Source organism: Pongo pygmaeus, chromosome 8, assembly GCF_028885625.2.
Source record: "Pongo pygmaeus isolate AG05252 chromosome 8, NHGRI_mPonPyg2-v2.0_pri, whole genome shotgun sequence".
Classification (NCBI taxonomy): Eukaryota; Metazoa; Chordata; class Mammalia; order Primates; family Hominidae; genus Pongo; species Pongo pygmaeus.
In genome coordinates, this window is record NC_072381.2 from 1,360,706 (window position 1) to 1,383,932 (window position 23,227).

A 23,227-nucleotide genomic window follows, 5' to 3' on the forward strand; every position below is an offset into this window, starting at 1 on the left:
CAGAGAGCACTGAGCAGCATCTTTGCTGGCTTCTACCGAAACACCATGTGGATCCAGACGTGGGTTTGTCGTCCTGCACGTGGAAACCATCCCTGCATGGGGTGAGCCTGGGACTGTGGGCTGAGAACTTCCAGCACCGGGGCCGGCACCCAAGTGCAGAGACTGCATCGTTCCAGCAGGAGGCGCTGCTTCCAGGCTCCCTGGACGGACTCCAGGAGGGCGGCCTTTCCCCGCAGCCCCAGAGGTGGGCCTGCCCTTTTCCCAGCGTGGGACGCAGCCCAGGAACACGCATGGCTTGCCCTCCAGACACAGGTGCTAACAGGGTCGTCAGACAAGGGCCAGGGACTCAGGCCTTTAGGAACTTCAGCTCCAGAGCCACCATGCGGTGGGACCAGGGGTCTGCGTGAACAGGAAGCAAGCTGTGTAGACGGGGGTCCATGAAGTAGAGACAGGGTTTTGGGGGAAGGTTGGGGCAGGGCAAAGCCACATTTACAGCAATTTCTGAAATCTTTTCATTTTTTCCCCCTGAATCACATCCATAATAGGATTTGAATTTAATAAACTGCTGAAGGTTCCTGGCCCTGAGTCCCAGTGTCCTCCCAGCCCCCGCCCAGCTGTGGGTGCGGGTGGGGAGCGGTACAGGGAGGGGAATGGGGCCCTGGGACGCCGCGCACCGAGTAGTGATGAATGGCCCGAAACCCTCGCTCTGCTCTGCGCCCTTCATCATCCAGTCGGGGTAGTTAGGGACTGTCAGAGAAAAATAATTTAGTGGCCATGGCTCTAACTGATGTGCTGCATTCTGGGGTCAAATGGCTATTACAAAGTAGTGGTGCTGCCTGGTTTCTCCATCGTGAGAGCTCAGGGCTGACAACATGAAAGAAAAAGGCATTGCAGCCAGAATTCACTGACATTCTTCACATTTCACATGAGTGGGACGCAGGAGAGGGGCTGGGGAGGGTGGAAGGATGTTTCCTGCTTAACAGATTCAACAGAAGAGTGGCAGGCTCAGCTGGGTGAGCAAGGTATCCCAGCGACGGGGGACACGCCCCAGACCACGGGTGCTGGGGCTTCTCAGAGGAGGTGGCAGGAGACCCGAGCCTGCCAAGGTTGCACCCAAGGTCGTGGGCAGCGTTAGGAGGGCTCTCTCCCAGTCCCCCCATCCCCCCCCAGGCTGCAGGGGTGAAGTGGCTTCCAGGACAGTCACTGGTAAGTTTAAGCTACAGAGAGTGTAGAAACAGGGTGAAAAAGGAAGACAGAGGGGAGTAAATAAGAAGGAGGTGTAAGAAAAGACCAAGCCAGGCCCCAGGGCCCTTGCGAGGAAGTGCCCAGGGACTTTTGTGGAAGCCATCCTTGCTGTCAGCCACCTTGTTTTTACTTACATTGTGTTTTTATTTGAGGGCGAGTTTGGACGGCAAGACTGATGGAGATTGTGGTCTAAATCCCTCTAACCCACTCCTTAAAATGACCACCAGATGTTCCACAAGTACTTGAAAATGAATGAGTGGCTTCCTGAGAGGCAGAAGGCAGGGGTGTGCCGTACCCCACACTGGCCAAGAGTTCAACAAGCATTGGTTGACAAGTGAATAGTGAGCACTTGAACCCAGTCCCAATTCAAGATGAGGTCTCTGCCACGACGCACGTGGTCCGTGTCACCCTCCAGTCTCCCTGAGCAGCGTCTGAGGTTCGAGTGGGACCCTACGTTCGTGAAGAGATTTATCATCTCCCCAGGCAAAATAACGGATTCTGTCCTAGGTGTTGTGATGTGACGATGGTGGCGATCACAGCCATGACTTACAATTATTGCATACTTAGGACGAGTCCCGCACTGGGCTAAGTGCTTTTTAACTATGTGAAATGTTTCTTTCCTTGATTGATGCCAAAATGAATAAAGATAATTTTCTGTGTCTGCTACATTAGTGATGCCCACAAATAATTCTGAACATGATAAGAGAAAAGATAATTTGCATAAATCAGCCATTGCAAGACTTGGCAGGATAAGATTGTTTTAAAATGGTATCAGAAGAGTTTCTGACAGATACCAGGCAGGAGAATAGGGTCTGGAGGCAGGAACATAAGGCCGGTGCACACTGACTTCCTAGAGCTGAATCAAATGGAAATACTTCAGCGATGACAGGAAATGTCCTCTGCATTTACACAGGGCCTACACCGAGTAACCAATGGAAACCTCTAGAGGGTATTTAAACCCCAGAAACTTCAGTAACGGGCTCTTGGGTCCCTGTGCTCAGGCGCTCCCACCCGGTGGAGTGTGCTTTCATTTCCCATAAATATCTGCTTTTGTTGCTTCGTTCTTTCCTTGCTTTGTGTGTTTTGTCCAGTTCTTTGCTCAAGGCGCCAAGAACCTGGACACCTTCAACCGGTAACGCCCAGACCGTTGAGAACATGTCTGGAGTGAGTGAAGGTAATCGCAGGTTAGAAGGCGGGCCCACAGCTGCGCAGGAAGGAACCAGAGGGGTCCTGCCGGGCAGAGTGAGGCCCAGCTCCCCACTCTCGCTCCGGCCTCCTCAGCCTCCCAGCGCGATTCTCCCTTGGACCAGGGACCCCGTCCGGATCCTGCCGGGCTGGCGGCCTCCCTGGCTGCACCCAGGCACAGGGCGCCTCCCTGGTGGAAAACTTGACCCCAGTTTTACCCGGCACGACCATCCGACCCCACGCGTGGAGACCCAGTCACGGACGAAGCCTGGCACGGGGGAACCGTCCCTCCCCCTGCAGACAGAGGCGCCCTGGCCGCTCCCCACCCGGCCTCGCCGTCTCCTCCCGGGCAGCCGCATCGTCACCCTCAAAACCGCGGGCAGCACCAGTTCTCCCATCACCTCACCGGGCCGGGAGACATTCTTTCCCCTCCCGCTCCACGCGGCCGCTCCTTTTCCGAGAAGCCTGGACGCCACTCCCAACAGGGAAAGGTCGGGGTCTCCCCCGCGCCCCCAGCGCCGCCCGTTCCCCCTGCACCCGCCGCGCCCCTCACCTGCGGCATTGGCGTCCTCCTGGCCCTGCCGGGCGCGTGGCCGGGCATCTGGATGTCGAAGAGCGCCTGCAGCGCGGCCTGCGCGGCCTGACCCCGGGCCAGCTTCTTGCTGCGCCCCGAGCCCTCGAACGTCCTGCCGTCCACGCTCACGGCCATCACGAAGCTCCGCGCGCGCCGCTCGGCCGGTTCCGCCAGACACACGTAGCGCAGCCCGGCGCGCAGGCGGTTCAGCAGCACCACCGGGTTGCGCTCGCCCGGGGCCGCGGGGGTCGCGGGGGTCGGGCCCACCAGGTCCAGCGCGCGGCACAGCAGCCGCCGTCGCCCGTAGGCCGCGGACAGAAGCGCGGCGTCCCCGGGGCGGCCTCCCGCGAGACCGGGGCGCGGCGCCGGGGGCTCGAACTCCTGGAAGAGCGTGTCGGGGAAATCGGCCTGGTCGGAGGTGAAGTCCGTGCCGGGGCCCGGGTCCCCGCCCATGGCCAGGTGCGCCTGGCAGGCGTTGGGGAACTGCACGAAGGACCTGAGTGCCAGCTCGGCCGCGCGCATCTTGGCCTTCTTCTTGGTGGGGCCAGTGCCCTCGAACGTGAGCCCGTTCACCTCCACCGCTACCGCGAAGACCGGGGCATGCACTGGGCCCGTCTGCGACACTGTCCGGTACTGCAGGCCCGGCCTCAGCTCGTGCAGCTGCACCAGCGCGTTCTTGGGCGCCACCGACCACGACAGCTTCTTCCAGACCAGCTGCAGTTTGCACAAGTGGCTCCCATTCCCCTCCTCCAGCGGCCGCTTCCTCTTCGCGCCGGGCCCACCGCCCCGGGCCCGGTCCCCGGAGGGCGGTGTCCGCGCGGCCAGGTTGCCCACGTTGCGGTTCTCCTTCACCTCCGCGCTGCTGGTACCTGGAGGGGAGAACAGACCAGTCAGGAGCCTGGGCGGGCGCCGGCAGGTCGATGGGCACAGCAGGCACTCCCTGAGGGTCCCCGTCCCAGCGCCCTAGCCGCTCGCGCCTCAGGCTAGGCCTGAGAAATGACTGTGGCCGCCGGAGGGAGGGAGCCCCTGGGAGCCTATGGCCCATGCGGGGAAGCAGCCTCCCTGGTCCCTTGCTGAGGGCCAGTGGCTAGGAGCTGTCCTCTTCTGGGCTGGCTCCTGCTTTAAGTGAGGCTGTGTCTCATAAACAGACAAGCGCCCCCGACTTTGTACAAGTTTTGGGCAATGTCAAAGGTCAGAGAGGCCTTTCCTGGGGTGGTGTGGTCTAGTGTCCCCCTTCCCACCTGCTACAGGGACCTCCAGGCCCGTTGCCCAATGCCCCCCCAGTACTGACGGGCAGGGGGTCCAGCCCCCAAACTCTGCTTCCTCATTCACAGCCAGAGTCAGACAGGTGGTGTCTCCTGAGACCTCCCTGGAGGAAACCCTAGGAGCTGGCCCAGGTGAGGCACTGCGGCCTTGGGGTGAGTCCCTGGCCTTTCTCCTGGAGAAGGGGCACACCTATTCAGTAAATACGGTTGGTCCTCTGTATTCCTGAGTTCCCCATCTATGGATTCAACTAACTGTGGAGAGAAAGTATTCGGGAAAAAATGGATGAATCACTACGGAACGTGTACAGACTTTTTTCTTGTTGTTAGTCCCTAAACAATACAGTATAACAACAATTTGCATAGCGTTTACATTGCATTAGGCAGCATGTGTCATCCCGAGATGATTTAAAGTACAGGCACGCCTCCTTGTTCGGCTTCCCAGGTATCGTGTTATTCACTAATCCAAGGTTCGTGGCAACCCTGAGTTGAGCAACTCTATCAGCCCATTGGTCCCACACCATGTGCTCACCTTATGCCTCTGTGTCACATTTTGGTAATTTTTTTTTTTTTGAGATGGAATCTCACTCTGTTGCCCAGGCTGGAGTGCAGTGGCGCGATCTTGGCCCACTGCAACCTCTGCCTCCCAGATTCAAGCGATTCTTCTGCTTCAGCCTCCCAAGTAGCTGGGATTACAGGCACCCACCACCATGCCTGGCTAATTTTTATATTTTTGTAGAGATGGGATTTTGCCATGTTGGCTAGGCAGGTCTCGAACTCCCAACCTCAGGTGATCTGCCCGCCTCCGTCTCCCAAAGTGCTGGGATTACGGATGAGAGCCACCGCGCCTGGCCACATTTTGGTAATTCTCAAAATATTTCAAACTTTCCCATTATTATGTCTGTTAAGGTGCCCTCTGATGCTTGATCTTTGATGTTACTACGGTGATTGTCTTGGGGTGTCATGGATCGCACCCATTTAAGACGGCAAACTTAGTAAGTGTTGTGTGTGTTCCCACCGCTCCACGGACCGGCCGTTCCCTCATCTCTCTCCCTCTGCTCAGGCCTCCCTGAGAAGCCCCAATATTGACATTAGGCCACTTAATAACCCTGCAGTGGCCCCTAAGTGTTTAGTGAAAGGAAGAGTCACTCCTCTCTCACTTTAAATCAAATGTAGGGAGAAGGCATGATGATGGCCAAGATGGGTCGAAAGCTGGTCCCTTGCAGGAACCCAGGCCACTTGCTTGGTTTCTGCCCCTGGGAGTCTTACCACCTTCATCAGACTGGCAAGCACTTTAAAAAGACCTGTAATGTCCCAGTGTTTTCAGGGTAGGCACCATGGGTCGGTGGTCAGGAGTGCAAGCACAGCTCCTTTGGAAAGCATTTTGGGAGCATCGGGCAAGAATAAAGAAACACACACCTTAATCAGCAATTCTGCCGCTGGAGATGCACGCTAGAGAACCTTCATACACACAGGCAGAACTGAACAAAGGTGTGCACTGCAGCATGCTTTCACAAAACTGAAAACTTTGAAAATGCCCAAGTTGCTATGGTTAGAGGAATGATGAGTCATCAGTGAAATAATCACACTACAGAATACTGTATAGCAGTTGCATGTAATGGACTATGTCTGTATGCTTCAATGTAGATGAATCTCAAGAAATAGGATGCCAGATAATAAAATTGACTTGCAAAGTAACCCATAGGATAGGATATTATTATTATAAGAACACCAACGTGCTATATTCTTCATGCAGCCATGTGTCTGTGACAAGGCTGCTGACGCGTGGGTAATAAAGATCCAGTCCAGTCTCCCCTGGGGAGTGCAGGAGGGAAGCGCAATGAGGGGCTGGGAGGTGACTTCATGTGTGACTTCAGTGCTTTATTTCTTTTGCAGAAAATGCTCTGAAGTCAATTTAGCAAAATCATCATTTGCCAGCTGGGGTGAGGGATGCATTTGATGATGATTTAATTTTTCTGGACTGACCATCCTGGACCACTGTTTTCTGGCAAAGCTGTTCCATTAGGGAATCTCAGCCATGGATGGCCCCACGACCTGATGGGTCCATACTGCCCTCACTGGTGAATGTGCTTCTGGAAGGCTCCATCAGGGTTTACTACAAAATACTCTGAGAATTATGGTAGTGGGCTGCGCCCTTGCCTCACCCTGAGGCTTGGCTCATGCAGAACCCGGACTTTGCTGCTTCCCATTGCCCCAGTCAGCCCTGGGGAGGGTATTAATGTCCGATTTTCTCAGTGGGGAAGTTCCTTTACTGAGGTTGCAGAGTTTATTAGTTGGTCGTGGTGCAGTTCAGTCCTAGGCATCGGATCACCCTCGTCTGTGTTGTTGCTGTAAAGGTGATTTTATGGAAACTGATTACTTCCATCATTGTCTTGGTGTATGTACAGTAACACCCTTTTCTGGGCCCTCTGGAAGAGGAAGATGAAGCTGAGCCCACAGGCTGCCCCACGTGTGACCGGATGGTGAGCTGTCCGGGGCAAGAACACGCAGGCTTCCCCTCACTCATCGGCTTTGTCCATGGGGACAGGCTCTTCTGCCGCGTGTGGATGAGTTTTTTCTCATTAAGCAACTGGAAGCTTGAGGCAATTTTTACAGCTAACCCACAGCTTAGAAATAGAGGTTGAGTGCAGCTGGATGTTGACACGTGGACCTGCTGGCCATGTGGCCCCAAAGCCAAGCAGGAATGAGGCCTGGCTGGCCCAGCCCCACGCTCCCCGCCACTCAGCTTATGACATCGTTGTTGGAGAATAATAAAAACGTACATTTCATAGGCACAAAAGATGCCTTTGAAAATCAGGCACCTTTGCGAGGTATCCTGACATTGGAGAATGTTCTTCTCAGGTTGCGCACTGCCTGCCCGTTCAGCTCGGGGTGAAACCATCCGCCTCTTGGCCTCAACTATCACCACCACCTGGGTTCTCCTGCAGAAGGCTCTGGGCTTTGCTTGGAAAGTGCTCTCTGTTTGCTAAAATCTCTATTTCTCATTTGAATTTTTTGAATTGTGAGGTGGCTCTGTTGTTTTCCCTGGCAATTATGTCTAAAAAAGTATTAGGTTTGGGGAGGTAATTTTGTTCAAAATGTGGATCTGAGAGGTTGATCAGTTATAGGTGCACAACATTCATTTACAGTTGATGAAGGCAGAAACAGTTACCTTCTGAGGAGAAAGTGCTGAGTGCAAATGCTTTTGTTAATCATTATGCACTTTGGGTATACATATAGCACTGCTCTACTGTTTAATGTGTTTCAGGCCAAGGGTTAGCAGATGAGATTAACCATGTGATTTTCCAAATTGAACTTAAAGATGGAGCAAAAAACCCAACAAGATCAACCCCCCAACCCCATACTAGATTGCATAGAGATTTGCTTGGTACTCTGTAATTTCTTATTGATTTCTCGCAAGGTGGGGATGGACGAGACTGTCAGTGTGATTACAGTGGCTGGCGTTATTGCATGACCTTTGCTGGATCTCAGATCAGAACTCACAGAGCAACGCTTTGCCGCTAGCTGCAATGCTATGCCTCTTCCTGACTCAATGTCCTATGACTCTCAGAATTAAAGTTTTCCATGGCATAAACCACGAATGTCAGATTGTGGTGTGAGGGCCTCTTTCATAATAATCAGTAATTGATAATGACAGCATACTTCAGGGGCCTGTCCTGGACACACCAGCTGGGCCCTCTGGGGGTGATACCACCTGATTAGGGTTTGGAATCCTCTGCACAGGCCCCGATTCCCATTTCCCTGATGGGGGAGCCCAGCACAGAGGCCACAGCCCAGCTGTGGCCTCTGCATGGAGCTGTGGGGAATGAGGGCGCAGCGGACGCTCCGGGCTCTGCTCCATCGTCCAGGGGTGCGTGACCCTGGGCAAGTCACTCAGTCTGGCCAACTGATTTTTTAAGGCAGAAAATGAAGATTTAAAAAATATTTGCCTTATAAGGTTCTTACAGGGACAAATGGAGGCAGCACATCAATGGGCTGAGCGAGAGTCGGCCGTGGGGGAACATTGGACGCATTTTGAAAACACAGCAGGGAAATGGTGGGGCAGACACTTCTCACCCTCCTCTCACCCGTGTCTCGCCCACTCTTGCTTCTCTTCGTCCAGGCCCCGCTTCTCTCCCTGCTCATCTTTTTCCCTGAGCTTCTCCGTGTACTTTGCAGGAATTCCAGGGCACCCGGAAGAAGGGTTTCCAGGGCCTCACGTCTGAGAGTCGCGAGCTGTGGCGGGGGTCGCGTCTCCCGCCTTGAGAGGAGTTTTTGAGGGAGTTTTGCTCCCTCAGAAGGGCTGAGAGCAGCATTAGCTTTTCCACCCACAACAAAGCCTCCTCTCTCTCTGGCTGGCAAGGCAAGAGTTCGTTCTCACAAAACCTTCCAGAACCTACTGAGTCAGGTAACAGTGCAGGTGCCTGAGGCATACGAAGGGAAAAACAGGCTTTGCCTCTTTGGTCCCTCAGGCCCAAGTGGGAGAAGCCTTGACACTATGGCCCTGTGACAGCTGTGGGGCCAGGGAGGGTGAGGGTGGGAGCCGAGCTGGCCCTGTGGACCTGTGACAGTCGTGGGGCCGGGCTGGGTGAGGGTCGGGCAGGGTGAGGGCCGGGCAGGGTGAGGGTGGGAGCCGAGCTGGCCCTGTGGACCTGTGACAGTCGTGGGGCCGGGCTGGGTGAGGGTGGGAGCCAAGCTTGCCCTGTGGCTCTGTGAGAGCTGTGGGGCCGGGCTGGGTGAGGGTGGGAGCTGAGCTGGCCCTGTGGACCTGTGACAGTCCTGGGGCCGGGCTGGGTGAGGGTTGGGAGCTGGTCCTAGGGGAGTGGTGCTCTGGGCTCTGAGGCTGTTGGAAAATGGAGGAGCTCACGTCCAGGTGCTGCCCCTGCTGGCCTCTTGCTGTAGCGACTGCATGTGAATCACTCACAGCTTCAACGCCGACTTTACAAATTAACTTTTTTTCCTTCCACACGGAAGGTATTAAATGTGTTACGCTCCCCTCCCCGACCCACGAAATTAGTCTCATTTTTTTTTCTCCATATAATCAACAGGTTTCTCACACTCAGTCATCATATATAGAAACTAGAGATAAAACATCAGGAGACCAGGAAAACACCTGCCTCTAAGTAGAAAGCTATTGATGGAAAGCTATTGTTGATGCACCTGCTTGGTGGGTCTCAGAGCCAAATTCCTGCACTCACCAGAGTCTCCACTCAACAGGCCACACCCTGGGGGTGAGGGGAGCTGGGGGACTCTCGGCCTCTCCTCTTCATGCTGCCCTGTGGAAGTTACTCCCTGGGTTGTGTCCCAAACCCCTTACTCTTTCTCTGTGCGCCCCAAGTCTGGGTGTTCCCGCCGGCCAGCAGGGAAGATGATAGTGGCTGTTACCCAAACAAAAGGCAGTGGAAGGTACAGGTGATCATTTGCTTGACTGTGGTAACTACTTCACTAAGTGAAAGTGTAACGAAACATCATGATGTACACCTGAAATATACACAATAAAATACATTTTAAAAAGCCAGCCTGACTTAGGCTCACAAAGCCTGATTAGCCCACCGATGGGCAGCTCTGCCCTTGCTCTGAGAGGGTGGGCATGGCCACACCCCTCCTGAGTCATCCCCTCTGTCTCTGATCCCCAGAGCAGGCACACTGAGCTTTTCCCTGGCTCCCACTTTTTGTATTTTGTCCCTGTCTTCTCTCGGGAAGCTGTCTCCAAAGCTCACGGCACAGGTTGGTGAATGGACTCGTTGTCTCTGGGGCACAGAGGTGGATTCCAGCGGCTGGGTGCTGGCAGTGTGACCTGGCCAATCACGCGGTTCACAAACAGAACCTACCACATGGGCCTTGTTAGATCAATGGAGACAGTGCGTGTAACAGTTTTAGCAAGCTCTGTCAAATGTTGCAGACACTCAGAATGCGTGATTTCAGCAACACATCAAAAAGATAATTCATCATGATCAAGTGTGTTTTATTCTAGAGATGCAAGGATGAATCCGCATCTACAAATCCATAAATGTGATTTACCACACAAACAGAACTAAAAACAAAAACCATAGGGTCATCTCAACAGATGTATAAAAGGCATTTGATAAAATCCAACATCCCTTCATGATAAAAACTGTCAACAAACTAGGCATTGTAGACACATACCTCAAAATAATAAGAGCCATCTATGACAAACCCACAGCCAACATCATGCTTAATGGGGAAAATTTGAAAGCATTTCCCTAAGGACTGGAACCAGATGATGTCCACTCTCACTACTTCTACTTAAAATAGTACTGGAAGTCCTAACCAGAGCAATCAGGCAAGAGAAAGAAATAAAAGACATCCAAATTGGAAAAGAGGAAGTGAAACTATTTCTGTTCCCTGATGACATAAATGTGTGTATATCTAGGAAACCCTAAAGACTCCTCTAAAAGACTCCTAGACTTGATAAATGGCTTCAGTAAAGTTTCAGGATACAAAATCAATGTACAAAAATTAGTAGCATTTCTATACATCAATAATGTTTAAGCTGAGAAACAAATCAAGAACTCAATCCCATTTACAATAGCCACACACACAAAACAAAATACCTAGGAATACATTTAACCAAGGAGATGGAAGATAGCTACAAGGAGAGCTACAAAATACTGATGAAAGAAATTGTAGACACAAACCAATGGAAAACCATCCCATGCTCATGGATTGGAAGAATCAATATTGTTAAAATGTCCACATTGCCTAAAGCAATCAGCAGATTCAATGCAATCTCTATCAAATTCCAACATTATTTTTCACAGAATTAGAAAAAACAATCCTAAAGTTCATATAAAACCAAAAACAGACCCTGAATAGCTAAAGCAGTCCTGAGAAAAAGAACAGATCCAGATGTATCACATTGCCTGACTTTAAATTATACTACAAGTCTATAGTAAGAACAGGATGGTATTGGTACGAAGATAGACACAGAGACCCATGGAACAGAGTAGAGAACCCGGAAATAAAGTGGTCCATCTCCAGCCATCTGATCCTCAACAAAGCTGACAAAAATAAACAATGGGGAAAGGACATCCTAGTCAATAAATGGTGCTGGGAAATTGGCTATCCATATGCAGAAGAATGAAACTGGACCCCTATCCCTCACCACATACAAAAATTAATTCAACAATGGATTAAAGACTTAAACATAGGACCTGAAACTATAAAAATCCTGGAAGAAAACCTAGGAAAAACTTCTGGACATTGGCCTAGGCAAAAGATTTATGATGAAGGCCCCAAAAGGAAATGCACAAACCCAGAAACAGACAAAGTAGACTTAATTAAACTAACAAGCTTCTGCACAGCAAAAAAATAAAATAAAAAAGTAAACAGACAACCTACAAAATGGGATAAAATATTTGCAAATTATGCCTCTGACGAAGGGCTAATATCCGGAATCTAGATGGAATTCAAATAACTTAGCAAGAAAAAACCAAACAACTCCACAAAAAATTGGGCAAAGGGCATGAACAGACATTTCTCAAAAGAAAAAAATGTAAGCAGCCAACAAGCATATGATAAAATGCTCAACATCATAGGGGAAATGCAAATTAAAATCACACTGAGATATCATCTTACTCCAGTCAGAATGGCTATTATTAAAAAGTAAAAGAAAATCCAACATGTTTGTGTGGATGCAGAGAAAAGGGGATGCTTGTGCACTGTTGGTAGAAACGTAAACTAATTCCACTTCTATGGAAAACAGCATAGAGATTTCTCAAAGAACTACGAATAGAACCACCATTTGACCCAAAATTGTACTGGTGGGCATCTACCCAAAGGATAAGAAAATCATTACATAAAAAAGACAACTGTACGTGTATGTTCACCTCAGCACTACTGACAATAGCAAAGACATGGAACCAACCTAAATGTCCATCAACAGTGGATGGATAAAGAAAATGTAGTACATATACACCATGGAATACTATGTATCCATAAAAAAGAGTAAAATTATGTCCTTTGCAGCAATGTGAATGGAGCTGGAGGCCATTATCCTAAATGAACTAACTCAGAAACAGAAAAACAAATACTGCATATTCTCATTTATGAGTGGGAGCTAAACGATGGGTACACATGGACATAAAGATGGAAACAACAGACACTGAGGACGTGAGAAGGGGGGAGAGTAGGAGATGGGTAAGGTTTGAAAAATAAGCTATCAGTACAATGTTCACTATTTGGGTAATGGGTACACTAGCAGCCCAATCCCCACCAGGGTGCAGTATACCCATGGGACAAACATGCACATGTATCCCTAAGCCTAAAATAAAATGAAATTACATTAAAAAAAAGTTTTGGCATGACCTATCAAATGTTGCAGGCCCTCAGAACACATTAATTGTGACCACAAAAGACACTGTAAGCCGCCAACACCTTTTGAGGGCATGAAGAGGGACGTGTGGGGCCCACCTCACAGGGTGGTGCCCGGGATTTGGGATCAAGGGGTTTGAGGGGCCGGCATTATAAAAATGATGTGATTCGGAAAATGCATTTATTTGCACTTGGAACAATTCAAATGGACAGTTCAAAATAGAATATAAGAATTGGTGATTCCTTTATTCCCCTCTGAAATTTATTATCCCAAATAATTATTATTCTTGCCAGTCATAATTGCATACTCATAGTATATTAAAGCTGGGAGTAGGTCTGCAAGAAACTCATGTGCTTACACCAGGGCAGACGGGGAACCACTTGCTATGTCAGCTGCATATCAGGATTCTTAGAAAGGTTTAGCATCTAACCAAGGAGATGAAAGATAGCTACAAGGAGAGCTACAAAACACTGAGAAAAGAAATTGAGACACAAACAAATGGAAAACCATCCCATGCTCATGGAATGGAAGAATCAATATTGCTAAAATGTCCATATTGCCCCAAACACTCAGCATTCAATGCCATCCCCCTGTCAAATTGCCAAAGTTATTTTTCACAGAATTAGAAAAAACAATCCTAAAGTTCATATGGAATCAAAACAGATCCCGACTAGACAAAGCAGTCTTGAGAAAAAGAACAGAAGAGGAGAGTACCACCATCTGTCTGTCTCTGTGTCTCTCTCTGTCTCTCTCAGTCTTTGTCTCACTGTGTCTCTCTGTCTCTACCCGTTTCTATCTCTGACACACACACACACACACACACACACGCTTCTTGTTGGTTAAGGCTCCTCAGAGTCACTCACTCAGACTGGAAACTGATTCTTACTAACCCCTGGAGAGCTCCAGCTGGTAAACAGTGCCTGAGTGTGTAACATAACCAGTGTGTGTACAAGTGTGTACCCGAGAATGTGCCTGTGTGTGCACGTGTAATTGTGCATGTAAGTGTGACTGTGTGCATGCATGTGTGTGTGCATTATGTCTACTTTGCGTGCATGTGTGTGTATGCATTTGTGTGGACACCTACATCAGCCCGGTGGGAAATGGCAGGGGAACTGGGCAGAAAGCAGGATGGCATGGTGGCCCTGGGGAGACAGCACAGCTCCCCTGCCCTCTTACCCTCACTGGGACTCACACCACACTTCTTCTCCCTGGAAAATTCCTGATGTGGACTCCACGCACCTTTCCTGATGAAACCCGCTCCCAGTGAAACTCCGTGGGTGGCATCCCGGCCGCCCACACCTTGGCATGTCCTCCTGCCTCTGCACCCCAGCCAAGCACCTCATTCTGGAGACCTCTTAGAATGAGGCATCTGTGAACTGTGGCTTCTCTGAGGTCTTTGTGGGCGGCACCAGGTTTTCAGAGAGCTGCATGTATCCTTCCACTGTAGAAATTAGAGAAAAGCAGGCAAATAATTTGGAACTATTGATAAATACCACAAGCCACGGTAATAGGACGATCATGAGCAATTTGAAAACTCAGGGAGGCATCTGCACGGGAAAATGCAAAATGAAATGATTTCCTTCCACTATCCCACGGGCGTCCTCCAGAGCCTCGTACGCACGTGACCTTGTTTGATACAGTGTCCGGAATGTGGTGCTAAGTTTAAAGTTTCAATGCATTAAAGGATAGCATTTTGGGGAGAAAGGCCAACGTTTTATATTGTCATGATTGTGGTGAAACTTTGGCTTTCCAAGTGAAAGCTGTTTTGGCTGTGCAAAGCCGGATGGCCTAGGCTGCTGTTGTTCAAAGGTGGAGAGCAGGTGCGGGTGGGGTCAGGCCTGGTGGGTCTGCCCGTCCTCTGCCTGCCGTATGCAGGGCTGCGCTTGCTCCAGAGCTCAGGCATCCTCTCCTCTGGCTCCCGCTGCCCGTCCTCTGCTGGGCCGTTTGCACGCCGGGCTTCCCCTGTGCGGTGTCATTGGGACTGCCTGCATCACTAATAATGACGCTGCATGTCTGCGGGTCAGACGGGCTCCCGGGAGTTAGCCAGGCAGCGCGCCACGCTACATTGGAAGAGATAATGTTGCTCCTGGTGAAGGTTATTCTGCGGCCAAGCAGCCCTTTCCCTCCATGAAGCCCCGCTTAGGGGCGGGAAGGCAGGTGCCTGGGTTCTCCAGGGCAAGGCAGAGGGTCTGGAAGTGACAGGAGGCAGGCTGGGGCCGGGGGCGGGAGGCAGTGGCTCCTGGCATTTGTGGAGTGGACACTGGCAGGCTGGGCAGCTGCAGAAGGGCCTCCTTCAAAGACTCGTCACGCAGGACCCCATGGGGCTGGGCCTGTGGTGCATGGGACTCAGGAAGGAGCAGGTGCGGCTGTCAGGAGACCTCTTTTCGGCACAACTCCAGGGCCCAGGGCCGCCTTTGTGCCGGGCAGCCTTGGACTCAGCTGGTCTTCGCAGAACTGGGTCGGATCCCAACCTCTGGGCAGTGGTCAGCAGAGAGGTGACAGTGGCCAGATGGCAGGGATTCATGGCTGCTCAGTATTGGAAGAGAAAGCTTCTCAGAATTAACTGCCCCGGGGCAGACACTCCTTACAAACGTGGAGTTGTTCGGTCCACTCAGCCCAGACCAGCCTGTGGGTGATGGGCTTCCAGATGCGGCTCCCAGGCCCACTTCCCACAGGTATAGGGCATGGTGTGTGCCCTGCGAGCCTGTTGCCCGCTCTGCACCCTTAGATGAGGGGCACTCAGCCCCAGACAAAAGCCATGACCCTGTGAGGTTGTGGGCATCCAGCATCCACAGGGAAGCACATGGGATTCCCCAAAGGTGGAATACACGCCAGGTGGGATGAGAACTGTCCTCGCGTCGGAGCCCCTAGACACATAGACTCACAGGGTGTGAAACACGGGAGGCCGGAGGAGGCAGGGCAAGGTCATGTGTGCTTCTACCACCCACCCTCGCTCCTGACATATGTGCGTGCACACACGTGCACAGATTCACACACCACACACATGCACACACGCACACATGTGCACACACATGCACACATGCACACACACACCACACACATGCACACAGACTCACACCACACACATGCACACACATGCACTCACCACACACATGCACACAGACTCACACCACACACATGCACACACATGCACTCACCACACACATGCACACATACACGTGCACACACTACACACATTCACACACATGCACATGACACACATGCATGTGAACTCCCACACCACACACATGTGCACATGCCACACTTGCCACACATGCACACACGCACACAGACACCACACACATGCACACATGCACACATATGCACGACACATATGCACATGAACTCACACACCCCACACACGTGCCACACACACCACACATGCACACACGCACACAGACTCATACCACACACATGCACACACGCACACGTGCACACACATGCACACATACACACGACACATATGCACGTGAACTCACACACCCCACACACGTGCACATACCACACTCACCACACAAGCCACATGCATGAACACACATCACGACACACACACACACACACACACACGCACATCTTTTTCTACCTTCCCGTGCATCTGGATTACAAATGGATAAGGCCGCGCTGGCAATGCCACAGGGATCTATGAAGGGAGGGCTGATTCATTTGCCGGTTTGTCTTTGAACAATCTATGAAAATAAAGTAAATAAACAGCATCTACACAAAGGGGAGCAACTAGTTCATTGGTTGAAAATGAGACTCAAGCATTTCAAGAGCATTTTAACTACCATAAATAATGTAAAGTTATTGTTACCTCTAAGTTTCTACCCATTAGCGTGGAGGCTCTGAGAGGTAATGTTCACAGCCCAAGGCAGCCTGGCTGCCAGGACAGAGCCTGAAAGGCTTCCAGAAAGTCCAGGAAGTCTTGGCCTCATCAGGCCCTCTCCTCTCCTCACTGCCCAGTGTGGGGGTTCTTACGGGAGGGCAGGGGAAGGAGAAGCTCCTACGTGGGGTGGGGACGTCCCTCTCTCAGGAATCTCACGGGCAGAGCAGTAACTTTCCCATGTAGTCAGGTGGTTTATTTCTCCAGGTCTTGGCCTCTAGTTGCTATAGAAAGGCGGCTGCTGCACCTCTGTAAGTTTGAAACCATTCGCTCCGCACCCCAAATGTCCTCTGGCCCTTGCTGAAGCTTCATTTCTTTTTCTCCTGAGGGAGACCAGCTCCAGCCGGGATCCCAGCAGCTCCAGGTGTGGAGGAGGAGGAAACAGTGAACTTCCCCTTCCCACGTGTTTCCAGGTCCACACGTCAGGCTCAGCTTTGGCGGGTGGTAGGGGGGTGGCGTGTGTGCTCCTGGAGTATGTGTGCGCATGTGCATGTGTGCTCCTGGGGTGTGTGCGCGCATGTGCGTGTGTGCTCCTGGAGTGTGTGCGCATGTGCGTGTGTGCTCCTGGGGTGTGTGTGTTTGTGTGCGCCCCTGGGGTGTGTGTTTGGTGCGCCCCTGGGGTGTGTGTGTTTGTGTGTGCTCCTGGGGTGTGTGTGTTTGTGTTCGCCCCTGGGGTGTATGTGTTTGTGTGTGCTTCTGGGGTGTGTGTGCACATGTGCGTGTGTGCTCCTGGGGTGTGTGTGCGCATGTGCGTGTGTACTCCTGGGGTGTGTGTTTGTGTGCGCCCCTGGGGTGTGTGTGTGTATGTGCATGTGTGCTCCTGGGGTGTGTGCGCATGTGCGTGTGTGCTCCTGGGGTGTGTGTGCGTGTGTGTGTGTGCTCCTGGGGTGTATGTGTTTGTGCTGCTGGGGTGTGTGTGAGCATGTGCATGTGTGCTCCTGGGGTGTGTGTGCATATGTGCATGTGTGCTCCTGGGGTGTGTGTACGCATGTGCGTGTGTGTTCCTGGGGTGTGTGTGCACGTGTGTGTGTGCACGTGTGTGTGTGCGCTCCTGGGGTGTGTGTGTTTGTGCTGCTGGGGTGTGTGTGAGCATGTGCATGTGTGCTCCTGGGGTGTGTGTGCACACATGCACGTGCCTGGTGTGTGCTCCTGGGGTGTGTGTGCATATGTGCGTGTGTGCTCTTGGGGGATGTGTGTGCATGTGCGTGTCTGCTCCTGGGGTGTGTGTGCTCATGTGCGTGTGTACTCCTGGGGTGTGTGTGTTTGTGTGTGCTCCTGGGGTGTGTGTGTTTGTGTGTGCTCCTGGAGTGTGTGCGCACACATGCACGTGCCTGGTGTGTGCTTTTTACTTTCTCTATCCCAGATTCCAGAAGTAGTGATCAATAAATGGACTCATCTGGAAATTTTCCAATTTGGGTCACCAGAGAACAGAAGAAACCTCTGTCAAAGTTTGGCTTGAGTCTCAAGCTGTGCTGGGGAGGGAGCACAGAGTCTGGGCCGAGCCCTTTCTAGTGCCGGCACAACCTCCTCCTAACCCCCTCCTTCCAGGTCTAGAAGAGAAGGGGTCCAAAAGAGGGCACTGACCTTCGCTCTGGTCCTGACACTCAAAGGCTGTGATGCTGCTTTTGCGGAACAACCTCCATTTCCACTATGGTTAATTACTATGCTGTCTGGGAAGTGCTGTTTCCCAGGCTGATGGCAAAGTACACGGCTCCCCTTGCAGACCCCTCCCACTGCCTCTTGTTGGTGTGACCAGCAATCCCAGGGTCACCTCTGCTCCTCCCCGTCCCACGACAACAGGCGTGTGCTGACCTCTTCCTGGTAGAAAAAGGAGCCATCTGCCAGGTGGTGTTAAAATTTGAGGAGCTGTTCCCATGGTGTGGAATGTCTTGTCCTCTTTGTTAAATGCCTGGCAATTTGCTGTGAACCAGAGGCCAGCTCCTGCAGCCACACACTCCTGGATCCTCACCCCCGCAGTCTGCTCCCAAGACGCCGCTCAGATCCCTTTCCTAAACCAGCCTGGTGCCATCCTGAGGACACTGCTTGGCCCCTTTCCAGTTTCATGTGCCAGAAATATTTGCACAGGAGGGGCTCCCATCCAGCCCTTTCCTTGTTAAATACTTGTACAAACCGTGCTCTAAGACACCGTGACCATTGTTCTTTCTGGTTTGATGGAAAAACAAAGGAAGGAGAGGAGAGAATAGTCCAAGAAAACTGGTTAATTTCTTGGAAAAATTTCTCAGTCCCACAGACATTACTGACACTTTCCTGCCCTTTAGGTAAGGAAGGGATGCTAGGTGAGGATGGGACCACAGGTGAGGATGAGACTGCAGGTGTGGGTAAGATTCCAGGTGAGGGTGGGACCACAGGTGAGGATAGGATTCCAGGTGAGGATGGGACTGAAGATGAGAATGGGACCACAGGTGAGGATGAGACTGCAGGTGTGGGTAAGATTCCAGGTGCGGGTGGGACCACAGGTGAGGATAGGATTCCAGGTGAGGACAGAATTGAAGGTGCAGGTGGGATTGCAGGGAAGATGGGGGTTCTGTGGAGGAATGAGAGCAGATACTGTCTCTCCAGGTAAGACCAAACAGACCCTCCCAGATGACCCCAGGTATCTCAGGTTTTGGGGACAGCGGGGACCCCTGCACTCAGCATACAGGGGCATTTGTGTACTTCGGGGAAGGGAAGCTGCTTACTGAGGGTGTCTTCATCCTCCGTGTTTGTGGTGCCAGGACTCAGGTGCTTGAAGGGAGCGAGGAAGGTTGACAATATGTTCACTTTATCTGGAAAGAAAAGAACAGGAAATGCACTTTTGACATGGAGTTTCAGAAAAACTCAATGCTTTTATAAGTTCTTATTACTGAAGGTTGGACAAGGGAGGTGGAAAGGTCACTTTGGTTTCAGCCATTTCATTCTGGTTCAGTCTTTCGTTGAATATCTGACAGCATTTTATCAAATTCCTCTCTCCACTCAATTTAAAACTCTACGATTTCCTTCTTTCTCCTTCTCTTATTTTGGCATCTCCCTTCATCTTGCCCGTGTCCCTTAAAACTTTAAGCAGCTACCTCCAGGGTGACGACCTTGCATCTTTTTACAAAATCCTGGGTAGGGCAGAGCCTTCTGTCGAGATCATTTCACAGAGATGGGCTAAAACGAGTAAAACAATCTCACAATTAAAAGAGCATGGTGCAAATAAAGCCAAGACTATCTTTCCCTATTAGTGCAGAATTTGCTTTCTGGGCTTGACATGCATTAAAAATAAAGGACCTGTCACTTAGCCGGCGTTTGGCAGAAGTAGAGGAGGGGAGGAGGGAGCTAGCGGTGTGGGGCAGAGCACGCACAGTCCTCCCAGAAACGGCCAAGCGTCCTCAACACGGTGGCTGGAATTCCAGGGACTGCCTCTGCCTGAAGCCTGTGGCCGGGTGAGCAAAGGCCAAGCAGGTCCTGCCTCCTGGGTCCCCACCACTCTGAGTGCAGCACCGCTGTGGAAACAGATCCAGCCAGGAAATGCCACTCCTCACCAATAAAGCCTGCTTTTTCACTCCCATGGTCTCAGCAATTTATTTCACCAATAGCGAGATTAAGGAATGGTGGGTTCGAGGTATGATTGAGAGAAATAAAAACGACTAATAAAGGGATCCGAAAGAAAAGCTCCTTATTTTAGAGATTTCCACCACCTAAATTAAGCCACCGCACTCGGGAGTATTGGTTCACACGCAGAACTCACTGCACTGCAGAGGAGACGCCAACAGAGACACAGCACAGGGAGCCCCTGGCTCCCAGATGTCCTCCAGCCCGCACGGTTCACATGTACCATTACGAACCTGGACCGCACTGATTAAGACGCCCCAGGTGGAAATAATCAGCGTTGCTCATCCAACACGGTGCTCATCCAACACGGTGCAGAGCATGACAGAAGCATGTCCTAGCGTCCCTGCTAAGTTCCAGGGCACTGGCTGTGGGATTGGCTACTTTGCTACGCGGGACTCTTCCCTCTGCTTTGGAAGCTGTGGGTACCCGCGGATGGGATTTCCCAGGAGGTCACTGAGTTTACATCACCCTGTAATGAGGACGGCTGTCCACAGGTGCCCCACCGTGGCACTGTATACCCCCTCCAGTGTGATTTCTCAAGAAAACATGAACTGCTGGTTTCATCTGCCCTTGGCCTTCAGGCGTCCAGACCCAGCCTGAAACTGGCTCTTTTTCTTTTGAGGCTGAGCCTGTTTTCTCCTTAGCCAAGATTTCCAGAGTCCAGGAGCTTTCCCATTGAAATTCATTCTGGAACTTGTTAACAGCTGTTGTTTCCAGTAGGGATGGGCAACAGAGAGAACAATAAATAACTCAAATATAAAATGCCTGTGCCTTCTTTGTTCTACCAAACTAGAATAAACCAGGGAAGGGTTTGCTCTCCTAAACCCTCGCAGCCCAAGCTAATTTACTACCAGAGAATGAAATATCTTGCTTGACTTATAATTTCATTAAGGGAGTCCAATAATGTTACACTAAGAGTGTGAAGCTCAAATGATTTAGTCTGGAGGATCTCAAGATGAAATTACATTTTTAATAAAGTAGGGCTACCAGCCAAACACTCACAAAAATGCACTAAACTATTTCAGACTTTACTTTAGCAAAATTGTAAGATATTTAAGGATTGTTTTAGATCCATCAAAGTTTTTACTTTCTGATGTTGCTAGATTTATCCAATAAAAATTCAGGACATCCAGTTTAAATTGAGTTGTAGATAAACAATAGATAATTTTTTAGTGTATACACATTCAGTGTATACACATTTAGTGTATACACATTTCTAACATTGTGTGGGACACACATAAATATATATTTGTGTATATATATATATATATACACACACACACATATATACTTAAAAACCTTATTCATGGTTTGTCTGAAATTCAGTGGAAGGTGAAGGACTTCAATAGACATTTCTCCAAGGAAGATGCACTAATGTCAATAAGCACATGGAAATGTAATCAACATCACTAATCATTAGGGAAATGCAAATCCAAACCACAATGAAATACCACCTCACACCCATTAGGACGGCTATTACATAAACAAAGCAAAGCCAGAAGATAATGTGTTGGTGAGGACATGGAGAAATGAGAGCCCTCTGGGAATGTAAAATGGGGGAACCGGCAGTTCTGCCTGCCAGCAGGTCAATGCCCAAATAATTGAAACTCAAGGAGAGATCTGCACCCTCATATCCTCGGCAACATTGTGCACCAGAGCCTAGAGGTGCAAGCAACTCAAGTGTCCTTCAGTGGATGAGTGGATAAGTGAAATGCTGTACAGCCAAGCAACAGATTAGGCAGCCTTAAAAAAAGGGAAATCCTGCCATTTGCAACCAGTGTGTATGAAACTGGAGGACCTCATCCTAAGTGAAATGTCAGGCATAGAAAGACAAATACTAGCGCATGATCTCACTCGTACGTGGAATCTAAAAAAGTTGAATTCGTAGAAGCAGAGAGCAGCATGGTGGCTGCCAGGGTCCATGGGGTGACGGGAGAAGGGAGAGAGTGAGGAGATGTTGGTCTAGGGTACAAACTTCCAGTGATAGGATGAATGAGTTTTGGGGTCTTAATGAGCAGCATGGGGACTCTGGCTAATAACATGTATTGCCCACTTGAAAGGAGTTAAGAGAGTGGATTTTAAGCATCCTTATCCCCCACAGTGGTAACTATGGCTGGTTACAGATGTGTTAATTAATTTGTGGTGATCATTACCCAATGTATATATCAAATCATCACATTGTACTTCCAATATATTCAACTTTTATTTGTCAAATAAACATTTTAAAATTAAAATAAATATGTAAAAAAACAATGGCAAAACAAAATCAAATGTAACTGGGCATCCTGTATTTTCTCTGATGCTCCTAGTTGTGCCTAACCAACTTCTCTTTCCACGAGTGCAGTGGACTTCAGATTTCATGGGACAGCTTGAGCAACCAAACTGAAGCAAAGGAAACAGAAAGCCAGCAGAATTGCTAACACTTATTTATTGCTAACAAGTACACCTGAAATTCCAGCTATGCTCTGCAATCACCATGAAGGAACATAAGCTCTGGGAGAGAAGCAATTATTTCTAAGAAAGGGCAGACCGCATCTTTAGAGTGTTCTTAGAAAAGAGGTGAAGAATTACATTTTTAATATAGAAAAAGTACAACAGAAGTTCTTTGACGTCAGGGCCTCTCTTTGTGGTTTCCTCGGAACTCATTGTCCGTTTGGGATCTGATGTATATTATATTAGTTCAATATGAGTGGAACTCCGATATTCAGCTAATTCGATTTTTTGCATGTTTCTCATTGTCATCTTTTGGAAATCTGGTTTTACTCAAGCTTCTGATGAAAAAAGGATGCCATACTTTTTTTTTTTCCTCAATTCTGGACCTTTGGTGTGTGCTGGGAGAAGCTGCATCACAGGGCTCCCCACACTACCGCCGCCTCCCCATCCTCTGGGTAATGCCTAGAAGAGGGGGCCGGGCTGGCCAGCTGTTACTCTAGAAACGTCAGGGGTCGGCTGGGCACTCCCCGCTCCTCAGCTGCTCATGTCCTGGGTTCTTGAGCTCGGGCTCCCATCATCGAATATGGACCAGCTGGAAACTGACCTGGGGGACGCAGTGGCCTGGGGCCGGCCCTGGTCTAAGAGTCAAGAGTCATTTTCAGGAAAGGTCTGATGGTTGTTTTTAATGTATGACTTGAAAGTTCTAGGACACTTGCTTT

General features: G+C 50.3%; 1 protein-coding gene across 1 annotated transcript in view; it reads right to left on the minus strand.

The window, feature by feature from the left end:
• ADARB2 (adenosine deaminase RNA specific B2 (inactive)) overlaps positions 1-23,227 on the minus strand; it is a 539,119-nt gene that overhangs the window by 168,020 nt on the left and 347,872 nt on the right. The window contains exons 2-3 of the mRNA XM_054436886.1: positions 19,181-19,267; positions 2,984-3,873 (exon numbers count right to left, since the gene is read on the minus strand). Of these exons, the coding sequence (XP_054292861.1) occupies positions 2,984-3,873; positions 19,181-19,267 (977 nt within the window). The remainder of the gene's footprint in view (positions 1-2,983; positions 3,874-19,180; positions 19,268-23,227) is intronic.